Here is a 21,933-nt window from a genome sequence, read left to right as displayed (position 1 = left end):
AACACATACAATAGGATGGATATTATATCAATTAATTTGGACAAAATATTTTGCAATGCAATAGAAATTCATCTGGATATAACCAACATAAGCAAGTCAATGCTATTATTATTATAATTTATTAAAATATTGGTAAAATTGTAAAGTATCTTTGTAGAGACAAAGGGATTGTATATAAAATAGTAAAATACAAATTCCATATTTTTATATTTATAATCTTTAAATCTAGGTTTTCCACAAATGAAAATTAAATAAGGCCAGAAATCCACTTTGTAATAGCTAGTTTTATCATTAAAATAATAACAGGAAATAAGATATCAATAAGCTTTGAAATGCCCCAGGAAAGCACAATTAAGTAAGTTAAAGTAAGCAAAATTATTTATGAATGAGATTACTGCAACCTAGAAAAGTATATATGTGAGAAAACTGGCAGTGTGTTAACCCTTCATTAAATTTTGAAATTCATGTGTGATAGTGAGAGGATGCTTTGTGGTAGAGTAATGCCAGCTGGAATTCTTTTCTTAGATACCATGTGAAGGAGAGATGGTTAACTAGAATAACAGTAAAGGAACTCTGGATTCACACTGCCATGAAGAATGTTTAGATTCTTGAATAAACATAATTGTTATGAAAATTGTTATAGAGGAAAGAAAGGACTTGTCTGCATTTCTTATAAGAAAGTAAGATTAAGGAAAGTTAAGGAATTATATGTGGTCTCATTTAGAATAAAAACATTCTCAGAAGATCCTTGGAACTATTCATTAACTTTATTACAGAAAAATTTTCTAGGTCTTCCTGTCATAGATGGGGAGATAGCAGAAGTCATCCTACTTCCCTGGCACATTTTCAAACCCAATGGTAGATATATAAGTTTTCTTAGAGAGCCTGTCCCATTTATCATTTGATACTAAAGAAAATGAGAAAATAATAACTGCATGTGTTTAAGCTGAGTTTTAAAATGTATTTAAATAAATATTGGCAATGTATCTGAATGATTGAAAGGCTGCTAGACCTTGATCTCATAGTAAGTACATTTATTTTCTTAGATTATTTCATCCTGTGAATGCTGGAGTATACAGGACCAAGATGAAAATGGAAATATGTGTATTGACTGATTTTTAAAATCTGCCATTTGTTTATTTCCTGTATCATGCTTTCCAGGTTAGAAGTCTTTCTTTGATGTAAAAATTTGCATATTATTTTGTGATATTGTGTATTTACTTTATTTATTTATTCATTTTTTTTTTTGCATTATCTTAAAATTTTAAACTTTGACTCCCAGGGAGACTATAGCATGTAAGTAGATATGAGCAACATCACTGTCATCACAGAATTCATTCTCATGGATATCTCAAGCTCCTGGGCTCTACAAGTTGTGCAAGGTCTGCTGTTCTTAATGATTTATCTGGGAGCATTGATTGGGAATCTTCTTTCTACTACTGTCATAGTGACCAACCCACGACTACACTCTCCAATGTATTTCTTTGTAGGTAATTTATCTCTGATAGATCTTTGCTACATTTCAGTTACTGTTCCCAAAGTGGTTGTGAATTCTTTTTCAGGTAATAAATAAATTTCTATCACAGCATGTGCTGCTCAAATTTTCCTGTTTATCTTCTTTGGAACAACAGACTTTGCCTTCCTGGTGGTGATGTCCTATGATCGCTGTGTTGCCATTTGCCACCCTCTGCACTATGGGCTCACCATCACCCCACGTATGTGCACACAGGCAGCTGGTGGCTCATGGGCAAGTGGGTTGGTCAACTCTACCATCCACATAGTCACCATATTCAGACTTCCCTTCACAGGGTCAAATGTAATCTATCAATATTTCTGTGATATACCTCAAATTTTGAGGATCTCATCTTCAGATGTTCAATTTTCTGAATTTGTGTTACTAGCTCTAAATCTATGCATAGATTAATAAGTTCTGCCTTGTTGTTTATATCATACATTAATATATTTTCAATGGTCCTTAGCATGCATTCCATGGAAGCCCGTAATAAAGCCTTATCAACTTGCACTCCACAGTTGGCAGTTCTACTTATATTTACTATTTCTGGATTTCTTGCTGTCTTAGGTCCCATTGCAGATAAAGCATCTCTTAGCAGTCTGCTCACAGGCATGTTCTACACCATGGTGCCCCCGTTCATAACCTCCTCATCTATAGTCTCCAGAACAGAGAGATTAACACTGCGCTAGGCAGAGTGTTCAACAGATTTTTAGAGTTTCCAACCAGGGTTATCTGTGATTAAAAAATACATAAAAACAAAATTTTAAGGAAGTGTCATTTATATTTGATGTACATTTTTAGGTTTGAATCTTTCCTTGAAAATATCTAGAGTTATCTTGTCTCATATTTTACTGCTTACATGTGGCCATCAGCTATATATCTCTGTCTGCGGTCACCCCTCAGGCTGAAGTGTGGTTTGCTGGCCTGGCGGAGCAGCCGCGGCAGGCCAAGCCGCTGCCCCCATAATAGGGTGGCTGGTCGGACTCACCGCCACCCCTGAAGGAAGCTCGGCATGGGCGCAGAGTGCCCTCGGGTCTCCCCTTCTCGGCAGCCATGCTTCCGCGGCCGCCCCTCCTCCCGGATAGCGCCACACAATGCCTTGTGGGGCAGCACCCTTCTTCTTCTTTCTCCCTGCGCAGGCCCAGGGCGGAAGATTCCAGTCTGCCCTTTTCCCCTCCCCCGACAGCAGCAACAGCCAGGCGTAGGCGGAAAAATCCAGTCTGCCCTTTTCCCCTCCCCCGACAGCAGCAACAGCCAGGTGTGGGCGGAAAAATCCAGCCCGCCCTTTTCCCTTCCCCCGACAGCAGCAACAGCCAGGCGTGGGCGGGAAACTCAAGTCTGCCCTCCACCCCAGCAACAGCAGCCACCAATCCCTAAACCCTGCCCCTTCCCCCAGCAACAGCGACAGCCAATCCCTAACCACCACCCCTCCCCCGTCCAGTACCGCCCACTGACCTTTCGCCGGCAACCAATCAGAACAGGGCATGGCTTCGACCAATCAGCCTTCCCCAGCCCCTATAAAACTGTTGCCTCTCCCTCAGTAAAGTGGACTTGCGTGTTTACCTTGTCTCCGCGGTAGTTCTTCTGCCGTGCGCCCTCCAGTCCTGAGAGCCCCCGACAAGGGCCTGGCCTCCCTTGTCCCCAGTTCGTCGCCTGCTTCTCCGGGCGACCCCTTCGTCGCCTGCTTCTCCGGGCGACCCCTTCGTCGCCTGCTTCTCCGGGCGACCCCGTCAGCCGAACCGCGCAACCCCTTGTGAGACCGATCCCTCGTCTGCTGCCGGACCGACCCCTCGTCCCAAGTGGGACCGACCCCTCGTCCCAAGCGGGACCGACCCCTCGTCCAGAGCTGGATCGACCCCTCGTCCGCAGCCAGACCCCACCTCTACCGACCGAGCAAGCCGCCGCAGCTGGCGCCCAACGTGGGGCAGAGCACCCCCACCGCCACCGACTGAGCAAGCCGCCGCAGCTGGCGCCCAACGTGGGGCAAAGCAAGCCCACCACAGCACAACGTGGGGCAAGGCAACTCCACCACAGCCTCACTCCATAACCTGGCGGCCCCTCCCCCCCTCCTCTCTTCTCACCTTGGGACTTCTCTCGTGCAACATTGCTGCTACCTGAGCCTTGGCTACCTCATACAATCCACGGCGGTCTGGGAGAATCGCTGGATGGCTTTCTCCTTCCATGTCGGGGGCTTATACCGACCCGCTATGATTAAGAGGAGCCTTGGATTTCTCGGGAGCGTGCGCTTGCACGTCTGAAGTAATCCTACCACAGCCCTACCCCCTCCTCTCTTCTCACCTTGGGACTTCTCTCGTGCAACATTGCTGCTACCTGAGCCTTGGCTACCTCATATGATCCACGGCGGTCTGGGAGAATCGCTGGATGGCTTTCTCCTTCCATGTCGGGGGCTTATACCGACCCGCTATGATTAAGAGGAGCCTTGGATTTCTCGGGAGCACGCGCTTGCACGTCTGAAGTAACCCTACCACAGCCCTACGCCCTCCTCTTTTCTCACCCCTATCTTTTCACTCTGCATTGCTGCTCCTGAACCTTGGTGACCTCATATGATCCACGGCGGTCTGGGAGAATCGCTGGATGGCTTTCTCCTTCCATGTCGGGGGCTTATACCGACCCGCTATGATTAAGAGGCGCCAATAAAACTCTCAGGAGCACGTGCCTGAGCACCTCCACCCCTGCCTTCACCTCTGCCTCCTCCCTTCTGCGCTTGCTCCCCTTTGCCTTGCTCCACTGCTCGTCGTCCCGCCCTCCCCTCGTCGGGGCCTTCCTTTGGCCCGCGACCACCGTCGGAGTCCCACCAGCTCCAACCCCTCGTCTCACCGCGCACCTCGGCTCCCATCGCCGCGCTCTCAAGGTAAGGGCCCCTTTTCTTATCGGCTCCAAAAGGCCATTAGCGATGGGTAACATCCTATCTGCTAAGCAAGCCCCACAAGTTCGGGCCCTCGCCGGTCTCCTAGACACTCACCGGTGTAAGATCTCTCTGAAACAGCCCCAAGTCTTCTGTAACCACGGCCCCCCATGCCGCCATCGCTCTCAAGCAGCTCCAGCCCCACTAAACGGCCCGCAACCCACTTTCCCCAGCCCACGGCCTGCTTTCTAGCATCTAATAACGTTTCTGCTTTTGCCTCCCCATACTTCTGCGGAGCTTCCTCCTGTCTCGACCTCACTCCTCTTCTCAGCCATCCAAAGCGTCCTTTCTCGTCCCCCGCCCCCCTCCTTTTTTGCTTGAACTCCCATTGCGTTGCAGATTGGGCCGCCCCATGTCGGCCCGCCCCGTTAACATCGGCCTCTCTCGCGCCCGTGGAGACTTTGACCTTCCTGTTGTCCTTGCCTACATCTCCACCACTCCTGACGCTGCCGCCACCACCACCGCTGGTGCCCTGACGCGACTTGTCCTCACAGCTGCGATCCTCCAGACCATCACACAGTCTGCCTCTACCGCTCTTCGCCGCCAAGAAGAGATCAACTACCTGTAACGCGCTGTCATTCGGGACTTTTAACAACAGATAGACCTTATAGCCACCGAGATCAACGAGAATTGGACATTGGCCACCCTTGCTTGCAACGGCAAGATACCGCCCCCCAAATTGTACATTTGTATCCCCGTCATACTCACCTCCCTCTTCAGCTCCGCTTCCCTCATTGCTTACTGCCTCTTGGGCCTCAGCTACTTGTTGCTGCTGCCATCCTGGTGCTTATTTGAAAAGAAGGGGGAAATGCGGTCACCCCTCAGGCTGAAGTGTGGTTTGCTGGCCTGGCGGAGCAGCCGCGGCAGGCCAAGCCGCTGCCCCCATAATAGGGTGGCTGGTTGGACTCACCGCCACCCCTGAAGGAAGCTCGGCATGGGCGCAGAGTGCCCTCGGGTCTCCCCTTCTCGGCAGCCATGCTTCCGTGGCCGCCCCTCCTCCCGGATAGCGCCACACAATGCCTTGTGGGGCAGCACCCTTCTTCTTCTTTCTCCCTGCGCAGGCCCAGGGCGGAAGATTCCAGTCTGCCCTTTTCCCCTCCCCCGACAGCAGCAACAGCCAGGCGTAGGCGGAAAAATCCAGTCTGCCCTTTTCCCCTCCCCCGACAGCAGCAACAGCCAGGTGTGGGCGGAAAAATCCAGCCCGCCCTTTTCCCTTCCCCCGACAGCAGCAACAGCCAGGCGTGGGCGGGAAACTCAAGTCTGCCCTCCACCCCAGCAACAGCAGCCACCAATCCCTAAACCCTGCCCCTTCCCCCAGCAACAGCGACAGCCAATCCCTAACCACCACCCCTCCCCCGTCCAGTACCGCCCACTGACCTTTCGCCGGCAACCAATCAGAACAGGGCATGGCTTCGACCAATCAGCCTTCCCCAGCCCCTATAAAACTGTTGCCTCTCCCTCAGTAAAGTGGACTTGCGTGTTTACCTTGTCTCCGCGGTAGTTCTTCTGCCGTGCGCCCTCCAGTCCTGAGAGCCCCCGACAAGGGCCTGGCCTCCCTTGTCCCCAGTTCGTCGCCTGCTTCTCCAGGCGACCCCTTCGTCGCCGGCTTCGCCGGGCGACCCCGTCAGCCGAACCGCGCAACCCCTTGTGAGACCGATCCCTCGTCTGCTGCCGGACCGACCCCTCGTCCCAAGCGGGACCGACCCCTCATCCAGAGCTGGACCGACCCCTCGTCCGCAGCCAGACCCCACCTCTACCGACCGAGCAAGCCGCCGCATCTGTCATAGTTTTTCATACTCTATTCTATATTTGTATAACTCAGGTATTCTCCTTGAGAAGGTTTTTTATATTTTCAAAGTGTTTTGGAAAATTATGATGATGGTTTAGAAGTAAAAGTACTGTATGGCATTATATAAGACCATGCTTAATACATCAGTAGCTAAACTGATCCCTATGCTTTTTACATAATTTCATGGTAATAAATACATCTACCCTGGAAGAAAATATTGAGTCTTTTGTGTTAGATCAGCATGCTTTTAGAGTTCCTCTTCTTGCATTCAGTCATGTACATATGCCTGGTCTAAGTAATAAAGTGATTAGAACTAAGAGACAACTATGGAATTGAGGGTTCCATATGGATATAGCACTTAGAACTCTACTAATGCTAGAACCCTTGAGGTGTTCAAAAGAAGGCCTGTAAAAACCCTGACCTTTAACAAAGAATATAGTTTGCATGTTTTAGGTCTTTCCTCAGCTCTGTATGAAAGATGTGTGCTGCCCTTGCTTCATTCAACCTTCTGCAGGATGAAAAAACAAGATTCCTTAGTATAGAATGCAGTGAAGCACTGGCCTGCAGGACAACAATCTTGCTAATACTATGTGACTCACTTTTTCCAAAAATAAGACAGAAAAGTTGTACTCTGAAGATTAAGCTTTATTTTTTTTATTCCTAGAGGATTAGTCTTTTTAAAGCTTCTAGCACCTTAAAAAGTTGTTAGGCTTTTATGTCTTAGAATTTAATTCCTTGAAGGCTTCCTGTTTAACTCTGTGTTCCATCTAGAAAATAATTACTTCTTAGGCACTTATGCACATTTATATTCAGCTGCACATTGTACAGTTTGCAAAACAGTCTCATTATGGGTCAGTTTTATTTGATTTATTTGTTAATGATGAACACAGCACTTGTGACATAATCCTAGTAAAAATATGAACTTTTCTCATATTCACCAATGTCTAAAATATATACTCATATTTATGATACTTATATTGTAATGCTTTGATAATTGAGGAATCCACCATATGTCTTTTTAAAACTTTTTCTCATCTGGGTTTTCTTCAAAGTTGTTTCCTAGGTAAAGACATTACCAATTAATTTTATATTTAGGTAACAAACTTACACAGATTAGATTTTGCTGCTCTGAATCATCACATATGTGAATGTCTATATTTCATGATCTCTAATTCATATTTAAATTCATATTCTCATTTAGAATAACTGTCCAAATTATTTCCTTCCAGATATTTGAATATTTGGTTCAGTTTTATTCTCATTGTCAGAAGAAACTGATAAAAATTGAATACTTTGATTCTTTTTCTTTCATTTAAAAATTTTTATTTGATATTGTATTTTATTCATTTTTTGATATTTTTAATGTGTTATTTAATATGCCCAGCAAGTAGTATACTATATTACTCAGCATATTAAGTTTTTAATTCCTGAAAATTTTTTCTTTGTATTTGATTTTCATAATAATTAATCATAATTTAATTTTTATCTCTGGATTAGAGTGATTGTTTACTTTTTCTGTATTTTCAACATACTTTAATTATAAATATATATGAAAAACATTCTTCAAGATTTCTTCAAACATACAAAATTAACTTTTAATATTAGAAATTCTGTATGTACAAATATGTAATGGCCTTAGTACTCTAGCTACATTTAGTCTGTAATATATATTCTTTATAGAATGATGCAATGCAAAATTACCCCTTAGCTCTTTGAAAAGATAAATTAGAGATATTAAAATGTCACAGTCTCTCATCAATTGCCTCAGTATACTGTGGTCCTTTTTAAATGTTTTCTTTATGTTCTTTTTCATTTAAAATCTTAATTTCAGTCTGTTCTATTGAGATGTTGGTTCACAATTATAACTGAGGTGACTGGAAGATACTGAGGAGCTCTGCACCTTGGAGGTAAACAACTGGTGAGTTCTGCTTAATGATATGTAGGTATAGAGCAGGACATGATTTGGTGTGTCCCATCAATGCCATATTGCAAGATTCTTTCCTCTCAGACATCAGTCCAAAATTGCTGCTAGTTCCCCTGACAATTTACTCAGTATCTATTTCCATAAACAGGAACATTCAAATAGTTTTAATGTTCACATGGCTGTCTGTTTGGTGTTCTGGTGTTAGCAGGATGAGGTAAGGTACTTGATTCTTCTCCGAACAAAACTCAAATACCATGTGTTAGCATTGCATGTTCTTTCCTTTTCCAATAGGCTATACATTTCTGATTTTTAACATGTCAAATAAAACATCTTTCTTTTATTCTGTTTCCATCTCTCCTATCACATTTATTGGACACTAATTTTCTTATGTTGATTTCAAAGTTTATGAAAGTCAATTCATCACTACCTCCCTATTGTTTTCATCACTGATAGTCATAATTTTTCTTTATTATTTTGATGGTTTCTTCATCAAGATGAGAAAAATGTGCTTATCTTAGACTAAATGTCTATGAAAGATTTTAAGGAAAGATGACAAGAAGACATATATTTCATAAGAAAATTAATGATTTCAAATATTAATGAGATAAACAGATGGTTGGACACTAATTAGATTTCAATTCATTGATTCTTACAATAACACAGGAACTACAGTTTCATCTCAAGAGAATTTATATCTACACCTAAATCCTTATTTTTTAATTCATTATGTTAGCATGTTACAATTCTGGCTTCAGGTCTAGTTGATCTGTACGTCCCTGGTTAGAAATACCTGCCTCCTCCCACCATTCTAGAGATCAGGAAATTTAGAGTTTAAATACACCTGAGGAAGAAACACAAAATCCACTAGTGAACTAGTAGATTGGTAAAACCCACCTCATGAAGTCAGTTCCAGTCTTATGCTCTTCTATCACATGGTTGTATCACATGGTTGTGTTCTAAGTTTTCAGTATGGCCAGTGGCTCACAGATGAATCTTCTCAAATATAGAGTAGTTAACAAGGCACAAACTTGCTCTGGAAGCATAGGGTCATGCATATTTACCTATTACACAGAAGAAAATGAACAAATAACTCTTGGAAATGTGAACAGGTTGAGTGAGTCAATTTTAAAAGAATTAAGTATTGATAAGGTAATAATATTGAACTCTTCTTCATACTTAAGTACATTACTGGCTTTAAATGTTGGGTTATCCCAGGAACCCTAGTCTCAGTGGCCAACAATTAAAAAATCTGATTCTTGTTTATAATGTATGTCCATTGTATTGTACCTATACAAATCTTTCATTTTTATAAAGTATATTTGAAGTAGTTTTTGTTATTCTTAATATTTTAGTGCTACCTTCCTATAAGATGATTGTTCTAAATACTCCATTGACATAAAACTTAAGTATGTAGCAAGCTTAGGACCAAAAAAAGACAAAGGAAGGGAAGAGTGTGGATATAAGAACTTGATTATCTTTACCATAAACTGTCTCCTCTTGACACTTGGGTAGAACTGTTCAGATCTGGTTCCAAAGGAAAGAGCTATAGCTAACATAAAATGGCTATTAACCAGGAATTAAAACTAATTCTATATTGAATATTGAGGTTTCATTCAAGTATAACAAAGCCTAAGTACATTAAAACAACACCACACTAATTTCTCAAGCAAAGTTCGAGAGTTCTTTTTGCTCAAATAATTAAAAATGCTTTATGTTGTTGGATATTTAAATTTTTTCTAGTATGTTGAACATTTGCATAACAGACACACATGCACATATATAATCTGGTGGTGATTTTAAATTTGAATTTACATTTATATAAATGTATATTACATATAAATATACATGTAATTCCTATCTACATGATTTGAGGCAGATAAATTCACTCAGATTGTTACATAAAATGTATTTATTTATTTTTAAAAAATATTGTTATTCTCAATGGAAAATAGAACAAACCAAATGTTGAAGTCACAGAGGTAAAATACAGACCAAATTGAAAACATACTCTTATATGATATCCCCCTTTCAAATGTCATTTTACTGTGAAAGTTATTGCACTGGGTGGGGAACAAATAAAAAACTGTAACTTTGATCAATTTGGAGTCTCTTATTTTTATAAAATGAGTAATAAAAAATTTCTATTCAATAAGCAAATAAGAAAAGCAGCAAAAATCCTTGGTAAAGGTTTACAGACATAAATGTGCATTATATTTAAGATGACTAGGAGGAAAGAACTGATGGCTAGAAACTCCTGCCAAACCCAAGACTAGTCTTGAGTGTTTTTCTTAACTGCTACCCCTAAATAGTGTTTTCCAATATATTTCCCGGACCCTGTCATCCCAATTCATGCCCTCCTTATCCCTATGTCTCCCCAAAGCCAAGAAATAAAAGGGAAGGATAATTTTATCCAACACCAGTTGGGAAGAAAAGGGGCTGGATTTGGGAGCGAGAAGAGATACTTGCTACGGCAGCTAGGAAAGAAACACAAAATAGAAGGTGAACTCATAGTTCTTTCTGGTTTTAACAAATATAGACAACAATATTGGTTGGCACTTGTGTTTTAAGCAGCAGGTATACACCTTAACTTCATCATTTAAATCCCTTAGATAAGTAGGTCAAATAATTGAATTCAAAATTTAAAATATTTAAAGGGAAACTGGGAAAGAAAACCTTCAAAACCATAGTATGCTACCCGGTTAAGAATGTCTAATGATGCTAATGACTATGCTTGTGAGCTGATAAACCTAAAATAAGAACAAGGCCTAGAGCAACATTGTGTCTGGGAATTTCCTCCTGTCAGCCTTCATGTTACTCAAATGTGGCCAGTCTCGAAGCCAAACTCAGCATGTAAATGCAATGCCTTCCCTCCAGCGTGGGACATGACACCCGGGGATGAGCCTCCCTGGCAACGAGGGACCACTATCAAATACCAACTGATGATGCAACTGGAAAAGGACCTTATACGGAAGGTTCAATGCAGATCAGCAGAATATCCATGTCTACATAAAATACCATGACTTTAAAATGCTGTTTGACCTAAAGTAAGGGGGAAATGGAAAGGAGAAATGAGTTTATATGGCTACGAGTTTCTAAAAAAGAGTCTGGAGGCTGGCAGAAGGATTGCCCTCATGCACAACTGAGCAGAGTCAGAGAGACAGATAAAGCAGATACAACCCCCAGATATTGGTTCCTTTGAAGGCTAAAGAGACCCATGAGAGTTATGGTCATGGCCGATGGGGTTAACTACCAGGGCAGATGGCCCCTCTTTGGAAATGGTGTTTATGTGTGATGAATCTGAACTCAGATGGGATCTCCCTTCATAAGACTTTCATGCTAATGTGCTGGAGGTGCAGTTAACGTTGGGGTTTAAGATATATTTAGGGGATTTGAATCTCTGGACTGACAATGTGATAGCCAGGTCCTGAGCCTCAACAGACTCAAGCACCTACAATCTGATTTATTGGACTTACCACACTCAGCTAAGATGGAGTTCAAGAAGGACAATCACCACACCATGGAGCCTAGAGTGATTACAACTGAAAATGGGAGGATTGCATCCAGCATCCAAGTGGAATCTGAGCCTCCTCTTGACATAGAGGTGCAATGGACACAACCAATCCAATGTCCACATAGAAGAGGTGGCATTGGATTGGGAAAAGTGGACATGGTGGACGATGGGTATGGAGAAAGGCAGGAAGAGATGAGAGGTGGAGGCGTCTTTGTGACATGGAGCTGCCCTGGATGGTGCTTCAGAGGTAATCACCGGACATTGTAAATCCTCACAGGGCCCACTGGATGGAATGGAGGAGAGTATGGGCCATGATGTGGACCATTGTCTATGAGGTGCAGAGATGCCCAAAGATGTACTTACCAAAAAAAATAAAAAATAAAAAATAAACAAAGGAAAAAGAGTTCAATTTTTAGGTCAAGATGACATGGCTAGTTGAGGTTGAGTGTCTGTGTACTTACTCACTGTACTATACTGGAATATCAAATTTCAAAGCCAAGAAATATGACTCCCAGTAGTCAATTTGTTATTTTATGCAACTTCATGATTGCATCATGCTTCTAAAATGTTGCCTTATTTCCTTTCCTGTTATTCTTTATATACTTTCTTCTTTATTCTCAATAAACCTTCAAAAATATACAATAAAAAAAAAAGAATGTCTAATGTACTTTCCAATTCAAAGTATTAGAAAGGAGGCATTTTGACTGAAGGACAATCTAACTAGAACATAAGAATTGTAATTATAAACAGAACATTTGAAATGTAAAGGTACTTGTGAAAAACCAGTGAAGGGAATAAACACTGGCAAGGACACAGAACAGTAAAGAGATACTTTGGGAGTGAGACTCTGATAGATGATGGAATCTGCACCCACGTCCAAGGTGTATGGCTGAGCAGCCATCTTGGCTAGAAGGGGTACATACAACTGGAAGGATTCAAGGAGAGGGCACTGCTGCAGCCCCAAAGCAAATCTCTTGTTTTCATTCCTAAGTGGATGTGTTTTCCAGACTTCAACCTGGTCTCCTCTGGACGATCTGCTTTGGGATGTATAGTAAAGAAACAGGCAACCTAAGAGAATAGCACCTACGATGGGGAAAACCCAATTTGACCAGCAACTTTTGCATGTATTATGTTTTGAAAGATGCTTGCTATCACTTTCAGTTTTAATGTCATTCGGATGGAAATAACCAATATAATACTGCTTCAGCATTTCCGTGGCATCAAAGGAGTGGCCTATATCTTCAAAGCTCTCACTTGCATTTGTACCATCTTGTTCTAGCAGAACTTCCTCTCCACCAGGATGCTCAGCAAGGAAGCCGGAGACATCGTAGACGCCACCGTGGATCACCAGCCATAATTTCTTCAAAGAGTTGTGCTTTACCCCTTTTTCCAACTTTTTGACAGGTGACTGAAGTCTCGACATTTTGCCCTTTCCTGAGGCTGTTGCTGGCTTCCACAGTCACCATTGGCATGAGATATTTAGCTGCTTCACTGCTAGCTGGGTTCCAGTTGCTCACTTCTTTGAGGCCATTACATAGAATTTTGTGCTTGTCTTTATTGTTTGAGGAAGAGAAATTATCAACTATAATTAAATGTATCAATATTTTATTGTGGTTTTGTGTTTTATTTCTTAAGAATTCCTTACCTACCCTGTATCATGAAGACAGTGTCCTCTGATATTCTCTAAAAATAATTAGAATTTTGACTTACATATCTTTTCCTTTAATTTGCATCCTTTTGTGGTTAGAAATAGGAGTCAAATTTTAGTTTATCCAATATGATTATCTGTCAAAACACCATTCATTGAAAGTGTGTATTTTTATTGTATTATCACACATGATCTCTGTATTAAGGGCATGTGTCTCAGGGTGTTTGTAATTGTGCCCTTTATTCTTTTGAAGTGGTCTCTTATTTTATTTCTTCATCCACACCACATAAATTCAAATGAGTTAACATAAATTATATTTGGAAAATGAGAGCTAAATTTAAAAAAATAAATTACACCTTGAAATGTTTCCATAAAATCCATGGAAATGGTTGAATTTAAGATGTGGAGCTCTATAATGTACATTTTTCTTCAAAAATGAGTAGATAATGCTTTGGGGAAATATATCTGAGCAGAGTGGTATATACTTATTAGACATACAACAGAACTACTGTGTTTAATAAACAAGATTTTAGGAGGACAAAACACCAAGTGAAATATTACTTTAGATAGTTTCCACAGATGAGGTGAATTAAAGTGATAGGTGTTTTGTAAGAATGTTTTTAACTGAAAGAAATTTGTGCTCTTAAGGGTACCAAGAGCTGAGAGAGCTGAACTGAGAGATCCCTGAGCACAGCTAAACCAGATTGATGTGAAATGCCAGTTGACAAAAGTAGCAGATTTTATTTTTTATTTATTTATTTTTATTGACTTTGTAATAATATTACATTAAAAATATATATGTGAGGTCCCATTCAACCCCACTCCCCCACCCCCCCCTCTCCCCCCCCCAACAACACTCATTCCCATCATCATGACACATCCATTGGATTTGGTAAGTACATCTTTGGGCACCTCTGCACCTCATAGACAATGGTTCACATCATGGCCCATACTCTCCTCCATTCCATCCAGTGGGCCCTGTGAGGATTTACAATGTCCGGTGATTGCCTCTGAAGCACCATCCAGGGCAGCTCCATGTCCCAAAGACGCCTCCACCTCTCATCTCTTCCTGCCTTTCCCCATACCCATCGTCCACCATGTCCACTTTTCCCAATCCAATGCCACCTCTTCTATGTGGACATTGGATTGGTTGTGTCCATTGCACCTCTATGTCAAGAGGAGGCTCAGATTCCACATGGATGCTGGATGCAATCCTCCCATTTTCAGTTGTAATCACTCTAGGCTCCATGGTGTGGTGGTTGTCCCTCTTCAACTCCATCTTAGCTGAGTGTGGTAAGTCCAATAGATCAGATTGTAGGCGCTGGAGTCTGTTGAGGCTCAGGACCTGGAAAAGTAGCAGATTTTAAAAAGTCAAAGTCAAAGTGGAAGTAGACAGTGAAGCCTCCAATCCCTTATTGTGATAGTACAAATAAGAGCACACAGGGAGGAAAGATGGCTGCTCCCTCCTGTTCATTTCCCTGTGGAATGTGCCTCAGGAGAGAGTCAAATGGATGAAGACCCAGAGTCTGGGGATGGGAGGTGGGAAGGGATTCTAGCTGTGGTACCTGAGGAAGGCCTTGGCTTTGAGCAGTCAGGAGGGAGGTTTCCGGAGAAACCTCCCCTAGGAGTTCATAAATGCACAAGAGCAGACCTGGCAAGGGAGCCTGAATCCTTGACTGCAACTCTCTTCAGAGATAGCAATGCATTGGCTGTGTACCAAGCCTGCATGGGAGGGAAGCTTTCCTTCTCTGTGGCTGCCAGTAAAACCACTGTAATTGTGTTGGAGAAAAATGGCACGGACCGGGACACAGAGACTGATATGACCATAGGCAAAGAAGCTCTCCCAAAGGAGGGGGTCTGAAGAACAGACTTCAGACCCCCCATCAGCATGGTGGGGTTCTGAAGAGACTTCAGCCCACTCTTGGAAGGAGATATGAATTTATACAGAACTTTCCTAGGTGGGGAAATGACAGTTGGTAGGAGGGGGTTGAGGGCCCGAGTGAGGTTCAAGGACAAATAGGAAGCCCTAGAAGTGAAAATTTTCCCTGATAATGACTAGAAGATAGTGGATTAGGGAGCTATGGTTTCTTGGAATGCTGCAGGAGCAGATATTTCTTTGATCTATAGGGGTAAAGGGTTTCTTGATCTCCCTCTGATATGCAGGTAGGGAAGGTTTCCATTTCCCTTTACTTCTGTCTCCATGTGGTTTCTTTGTTTAACCTGTGGGGACATTCCATGCCCTTAGACATAAAGGCTTATAGGGGATGGGTTAGCCTTTTTCCCAATGCATATCAGGGGAAATTGAGCTACAGTTTGTTAATTATTGCAAACCTCTAACATTCCTAACTCTGTTTATATATACATATATAGGGGGAACTTGGTATTGGGGTATATGGTACTGCACGGGATGGGAGGTTTAGGGGATTTGGGGTATCAGCTTGATCTGGTTACTTTCTGCTGTCAAGGGGTGGAGAAAAGAGGTTCTCTCCCATCCTGTATGGTGGGCTGTGGTTTCAGGTCCTGCAGGGGTTGATATCATTGTTCATGCAGTGGAAAGATGCCATTTATGTATTCCTGAGTTGTTGGCTGTATGATTCAGTGTATAAATTGGACAAGATGATGATCATGGGTGACATCTTGGATGGCTGTCTGGATAAACTGAGTTATTGCATGGAAGATATGTGGACCCACTGATGGGAGGAGAATGAGAGTTATAATTATGGTAAAGGTAGGAATTAACCATGAAATTTAGGGTAGGCTGTGAGGTTATCACCTCCAGGAGTCTGAGGAGAAGGAATAATAATATTACACATTCAGCATTGAACACTAATGGCATTAATGGTTGCTAGTGAAATTACATGATTTGATGGGCTTATACACGTAGAATTTTAGCTGGAATAAAAGACCAGATTATAAAATGTGATTTCATAACAGCGTTTTTGAGTGATTTTTTCATGGATTTAAGATTTCCAACCAGCAGAGCTGCATAGATGAGTACAGTGATCAAAATGACTACATTTTCCTCAGTTTATATAGTTTGAAGGAGAGGCAATGACAAATTACTTTTTTATGTCACCCTTTTGGCTTGGGGCAGCTAGCACTTTAGTAATTTAGACTTAGTCCATTGTTGTAAGGATTCAGTTATAAGGTGACAAGAGTCCCATTGCAGTGTTTCCAGCACTGAAAGCATACCTTGTCCCTTCTGAGAGAGGGAGGGGACTGATGTAACCCACTTGCCATCTTGCTACCGGAGTCTGTGCTTGGCCAGTATGTCTCATTTAGTGAGGTAATTGTCACAGGCATTGGAGCGAGCATGGTGGGCACTCATGGGTGATGTTCTTGAGCTGCTGGAGACTGACAGGCAGTTGGAACTGCTGGCCTAGGCACTACAAGGTCTGGTATGCATGATATTTGCTTTTTTGGTGGAGCCACTCTGCTGCTTTTTGGGTTTCAATGGTATGGCTCTGGATGTTTATGAGGTCATCTGCCTTAACAGTTCCAAGAGAGATGTTAGAGGAGGGGGCAGGGACATGACAGACAGTTACCTGTCACTGCTGGCTATCATTCCAGATGTTCTTCCACAGATTTCTCTTCTCCACAAAGAGTAGTTCACAATGGTTCATTGTTTTTGTCTTGCACTGTTTTCTTGCAATAGTGACTAAAACTCAAGTGGTATTTGCTTAGAAAGTTGGCTTTGCCACAAACCCCACCCAGAGCCAATATTGGTACAGGCTACATCCAATTTACAGGGCAAGCTTGAGCTTGTGTTATTGTTTTAAAAGCAGTCTGCTTGGGGAAGGCTTTTATTTCTATGCACAACTTTTTCTAATTAACATATAATAGTTTTAATATCTGAGCAAAATGAGGGATGAAGGGTTTTCAGTATTTCAGTAATATGAGAAAACATAGCTTATCAGTTACAACAGAGGGTACGTTTTTTTACTTAACTGAACACCATTTAGACAGGACTTTGTAGCTTGTCCTAATTTTTTGCCTAATTTCAGTTTCTTAAGATAAACCAGTTTTATTTTTGAACAAAATTATTATCTTTTTCCTTAACAATAAAACACATTGTATATACCCAACGTACATAAGTTATTAAAATGATTTTGGAAACTATCCCAAAGCAAATTTTTTAGAACATATAATTGTCATGATTACATTAGCAGGTATTTTATTTTAACAGAAAACTGCTTTTCTCATTATTTTATGAAAACTTAAGATTTCCAATGGAATTAAAATTATTTTTTCCCTATTACCACTGTAATATGCAGATTGAGGTGGCTTCTAATTATCAATTCAGTTTTTGTTTAATAATGATTTTTTGTACTTAGCCATTTGATTATTTCAGTTTAAGCAATGCTTTTACAATTAAGTTGTTTCTTTCAGAATGAACATCCTATTAACCATATGAAAACTTCATCCAACTTCTGCAAAGGGACCTAAGGTAGAAATAATTCCAGAAATTATACATATAAGTAGATCTCCCCCATTATCTCGTGTGGCTCCAGGGAGCTTGTGACCTTCATCCTCCACTCTGGGTCTTGTGACTGTGGCAGGGCCCCCTGAGGGCCCACTTGGTCGTTCCTCCCCTGGTGCTGCTCCTTGCACGTGCACCCTAGGCACAGGTGATGCTTCAGGAAAGTCCAGAATTGCCTCCAGGTGCTCGGCTGGCCCTGGCTGTTGGCGGGAGGGGAGGCGGGACTCCCCCTGCAGGGCAAGTTCTGCTGCTAACCCCTGACTTGGGGTATTCCCCCAGGGATGGCTTCACCCATGCCAACAGCAGGCAGAAGTGCTTCATTCAGAGCCTCCTTCCTACTGCTGATGATGTGGGAGGAGGTGGTAACCACAGGGCCAAGCAGGGGACCCTCCTAATTGATGCTCCTGGGGGCAGGGCCTGGCAGCCTGGCTGGGCTTCACCCAGGCCATCCGGGGCTGCTGGTGCACATGAGGCAGGGCCAGGGGCCCTGTGGGTGAAGCTGACATCTTGGAGGCTCCTGTCTCTGGTGTGCGCTGGCTCTCCCGGCCCTCATCCATGAAGGCCTGGCTGAGGCTGGTCCTCTATAGGAGAGGAGAGCTGCAGGGTGGACTGGGGCAGGGGGCAGGCTCTGGTGGGAGGGCACAGAGGTGGGCTTATCCCACTCCTGGCCTGGCAGGGGGCTGGGTCTGCGGGACACTGGTAGAGGTCTCCTGCTCCCATCTGCTGTGGCCCAGCAAGAGACAGATGGCGATAATTTCATTATGTCTACCATCTCTCAAGGACGCCTGTATCTCCTCCTCTTTGTAGCCCATGGTAACCATCGCTGCTATCCAGTAGGGGTCCTGGCAAGCTGGGAGGGGCTCCACATACGGCTTCAACTTTATGTGCTCATAGCCCGTATTGACCCACGGGTCAGTCATTATGTCTGGGAGGCTTGACCTCTTACAGGGATCCACTGTCAGGCACTTTTTGAGGAGATTCCTACAGTCCACAGACAGGTGGTCTGGGATGCAGAGCTCCCCACTGAGCACCTGCTCCCGCAGGTGCTTGAAGCTCTGTGCAACAAATGGGACCTACCCTTTAACCATGGTGTACAGACTCACCCCCAGGCTCCAGATGTCCACGGCTGGCCCATCGTATGTGTGCCCCTTAAGTATTTCAGGGGCAGTATAACAGGGAGTGCTGCACAGGATTTTTGGCTTCTGGCTGATGTCAAATGTGTTACTCAAGCTGAAATTGGCAACTTTCACATTCCCAGCAGCATCCAAAAGGAGGTTGTCTGCTTTCAAGTCTCTGTGCGAAATAAACTTCTGGTGACAGTACTGGACAGCAGATAAGACTTGGCAAAATTCTGCTTGGGCTCCCTCTTCTAATAGAGGGCCATGGGCCACCAGGTAGTGAAAGAGATCACCTCCATGGGCATACTGCATGATGAGGTAGAGCTCCTTGGTGCTGTCAATGATTTCAAAGAGCCGGATGATATTGGGATGGCTCAAGCTCTTCATTATGTTCACCTCTCTGGAGCACATACAGAGGCTGCTGGGGTCGTCATTCTTGCGTATGATTTTCATGGCTACCTCATGGCCAGTGAGGATGTGCTGTGCTAAAAAAAAAAAATCACAGAAAAGGCACCCTTGCCTATTCTTCTAAGGAACTGGTAGTTCTTGAGGTGGGTTTCCTCCTTAGCCCTCAAGGCTGCAAGAGGCCACAGCATGCTGGAGTTTATGCTGGGCTGGAGACCCGGTGACTCTAGGCAGACTTTCCAACAGGAAAGACTGAATAACTTATCCAATAAAAAAAACAAATGCTAGAAAAAAATGAAAATAAAAAAAGAAAATAAAAAAATAAACAGGAGTAAGAGAAAAAGGAAAAGATAAAACAACAAACAGGCAAAAGAAAACAGCAAAATAATTTTTTAAAAAAGGAAAGAATAAAGAAAAAATCTGGAAAAAAGAATTAAGACAAAGAATAAATAAGAAACAAAATAAATGAATCCACAAATGAGAAATAAACCAGCAAAGAGCAGTCCTAGTCCACAGGTCACCCAAACTGCTTCCTGGGTAAGCAGACCATGAGCCTCCGCTGCAGGGCCTTATATAGGGGCGGCAGGTCCCACACAATGGCTCCTTGTGAGGTCATCCAAGCAATGGGCCAATCCAGGCTGTGGTCATTCTCAGGGGTTTCTCCTCACTTTCTGGTCTCAGAAACCCTCTACACTTGCCACAAAATTATGGAGGACCCCACAGAACTTTGGGTTTATGTGGGTTCTAGCTCTTCCTAGTTCCTTATCAGAAATTATAACCTAGAATGACTCGGTGGCTTCTACATTTCTAGTTTGAAAACCTTAATGATATCTGGCTTTGAAAGAGCTCAGAATATCTACACTGGAAATATCCAATTCTTTTTCTATAACTCTACACAATCTGACTCAATGTGATCCACAACTCAAGTGATAGCGTGGTTCTCTCTGAAAATGTTCTGTTGTTTAAGCATAATAAGGTACAATATTGGCATCTATAATGCTGAAGGAAAGATTGCTTTCATCCTATTTTCAATTCTTACTTTCAGTTTTGCCCAGGTTCTCTGTTGTAGCTGTCTCCCTTCCACAAGCCAGAAAACTCACTGGAAGACCTCCTTTTTCCTGTCTTTACAAGTAGAGAGTGAAACTGTGCATGAAGAAAGAAAGTCTTCTACCCTTTCTTCTCCAAGTCAACAATCTGTGCTCTGCCTCCCTCTTAACTCAGCATGGTGGTGGTGTCTGGGATGTGCACATGGCACTGACACCTCATGGGAGAAAATGGTAATTCCTACATGATTTTTTAAATTGATTCTGTAAAAATATTACATTAAAAAAATATATGAGGACCCATTCAACCCCACCACCCCCACCCCACCACTCCCCCCCAGCAACACTCATTCCCATCATCATGACACATCCATTGCATTTGGTACATACATCTCTGGGCACCTCTGCACCTCATGGGCAATGGTCCACATCATGGCCCATACTCTCCCCCATTCCATCCAGTGGCCCCTGTGAGGATTTACAATGTCCAGTGATTGCCCCTGAAGCACCATCCAGGGCAGCTCCAAGTCCCAAAGATGCCTCCACATCTCATCTCTTCCTGCCATTCCCCATACCCATTAGCCACCATGTCCACTTTTCCCACTCCAATGCCACCTTTTCTCTGTGGACACTGGATTGGTTGTGTCCATTGCACCTCTATGTCAAGAGGAGGCTCAGATTCCACATGGATACTGGATACAATCCTCCCACTTTCAGTTGTAGGCACTCTAGGCTCCATGGTGTGGTGGTTGTCCTTCTTCAACTCCATCTTAGCTGAGTGAGATGAGTCCAATAAATCAGATTGTAGGTGCTGGAGTCTGTTGAGGCTCAGGGCCTGGCTATCACATTGTCAGTCCAGAGATTCAGGTCCCCTAAATACATCTTAAACCCAACACCAACTACAACTCCAGCACAGTAGCATGAAAGTCTTATGATTCTTAAAAACTTCTCTGAAATATAATATAGCTGTGCCACTTGGCTTTGCAAGTCTTCAATCTTTTTGACACCTCAATTCTTTCATTATTGCCTACTTTCATACTGATTTATGAAGTGAACCATTTTTAGTCCCTTCTCCATTCTTTCTCTGTATATTTTTCAGGTGATTGTTTTGTGGATACAGGGGGCTTAAATTCAACATCCTAACTCAACAACAATAGTTTGATGTGATAACAACTTAACTGCAAATGTTTATCAGTCAGGGTTTTCTATTCATGTGTCCAAATTCCATAGGGCAGGCACTCTGTTTTATCTGTGAAGTACAACGGTGTAGTGGAGCCAAAGAGATACACACATTATGCAAGTCTGCCATTATTCTCTGCCACCCCATTAGCATGTCACATTCACAACATCCCATGAGCACAAAATTACAATGAGTCTATGATGGGTGGAGGTTCAGCAAGTCTCTGCTCTGAAAGGCGACGCTTTTCTTTCAAACTAGAGCTACTTCCAAAGCAGAAGGTAGAAAATGGCCTTCAAAGAAATACAAAACCACCAAGGATTCCTATCAAATTCTTTCTTCCTCCTGTAAGCAACCTCTTACAGTGAAAATGACAAAAGGAAAGGGAGGAAGTGGACT

The 21,933-nt window shown here is 42.8% G+C and overlaps 1 protein-coding gene across 1 annotated transcript; it reads right to left on the bottom strand.

Moving 5' to 3' along the window:
- Positions 1 to 10,558: 10,558 nt before the first annotated feature.
- Positions 10,559 to 13,086, bottom strand: LOC139438469 (cytochrome b5 type B-like). Its single transcript, XM_071213554.1, has 2 exons — positions 12,819 to 13,086; positions 10,559 to 10,626 (listed from the first exon to the last, which is right to left on the bottom strand). The coding sequence occupies exons 1-2, from the start codon at positions 13,084 to 13,086 to the stop codon at positions 10,559 to 10,561; spliced, it is 336 nt and encodes a 111-aa protein (XP_071069655.1).
- Positions 13,087 to 21,933: the final 8,847 nt, after the last annotated feature.

This window comes from Dasypus novemcinctus (assembly GCF_030445035.2).
Source record: "Dasypus novemcinctus isolate mDasNov1 chromosome 8 unlocalized genomic scaffold, mDasNov1.1.hap2 SUPER_8_unloc_2, whole genome shotgun sequence".
Lineage (NCBI taxonomy): Eukaryota > Metazoa > Chordata > Mammalia > Cingulata > Dasypodidae > Dasypus > Dasypus novemcinctus.
The sequence above is the reverse complement of the archived record's forward strand: the minus strand, read 5'-3'. Positions and strand labels throughout refer to the sequence as shown.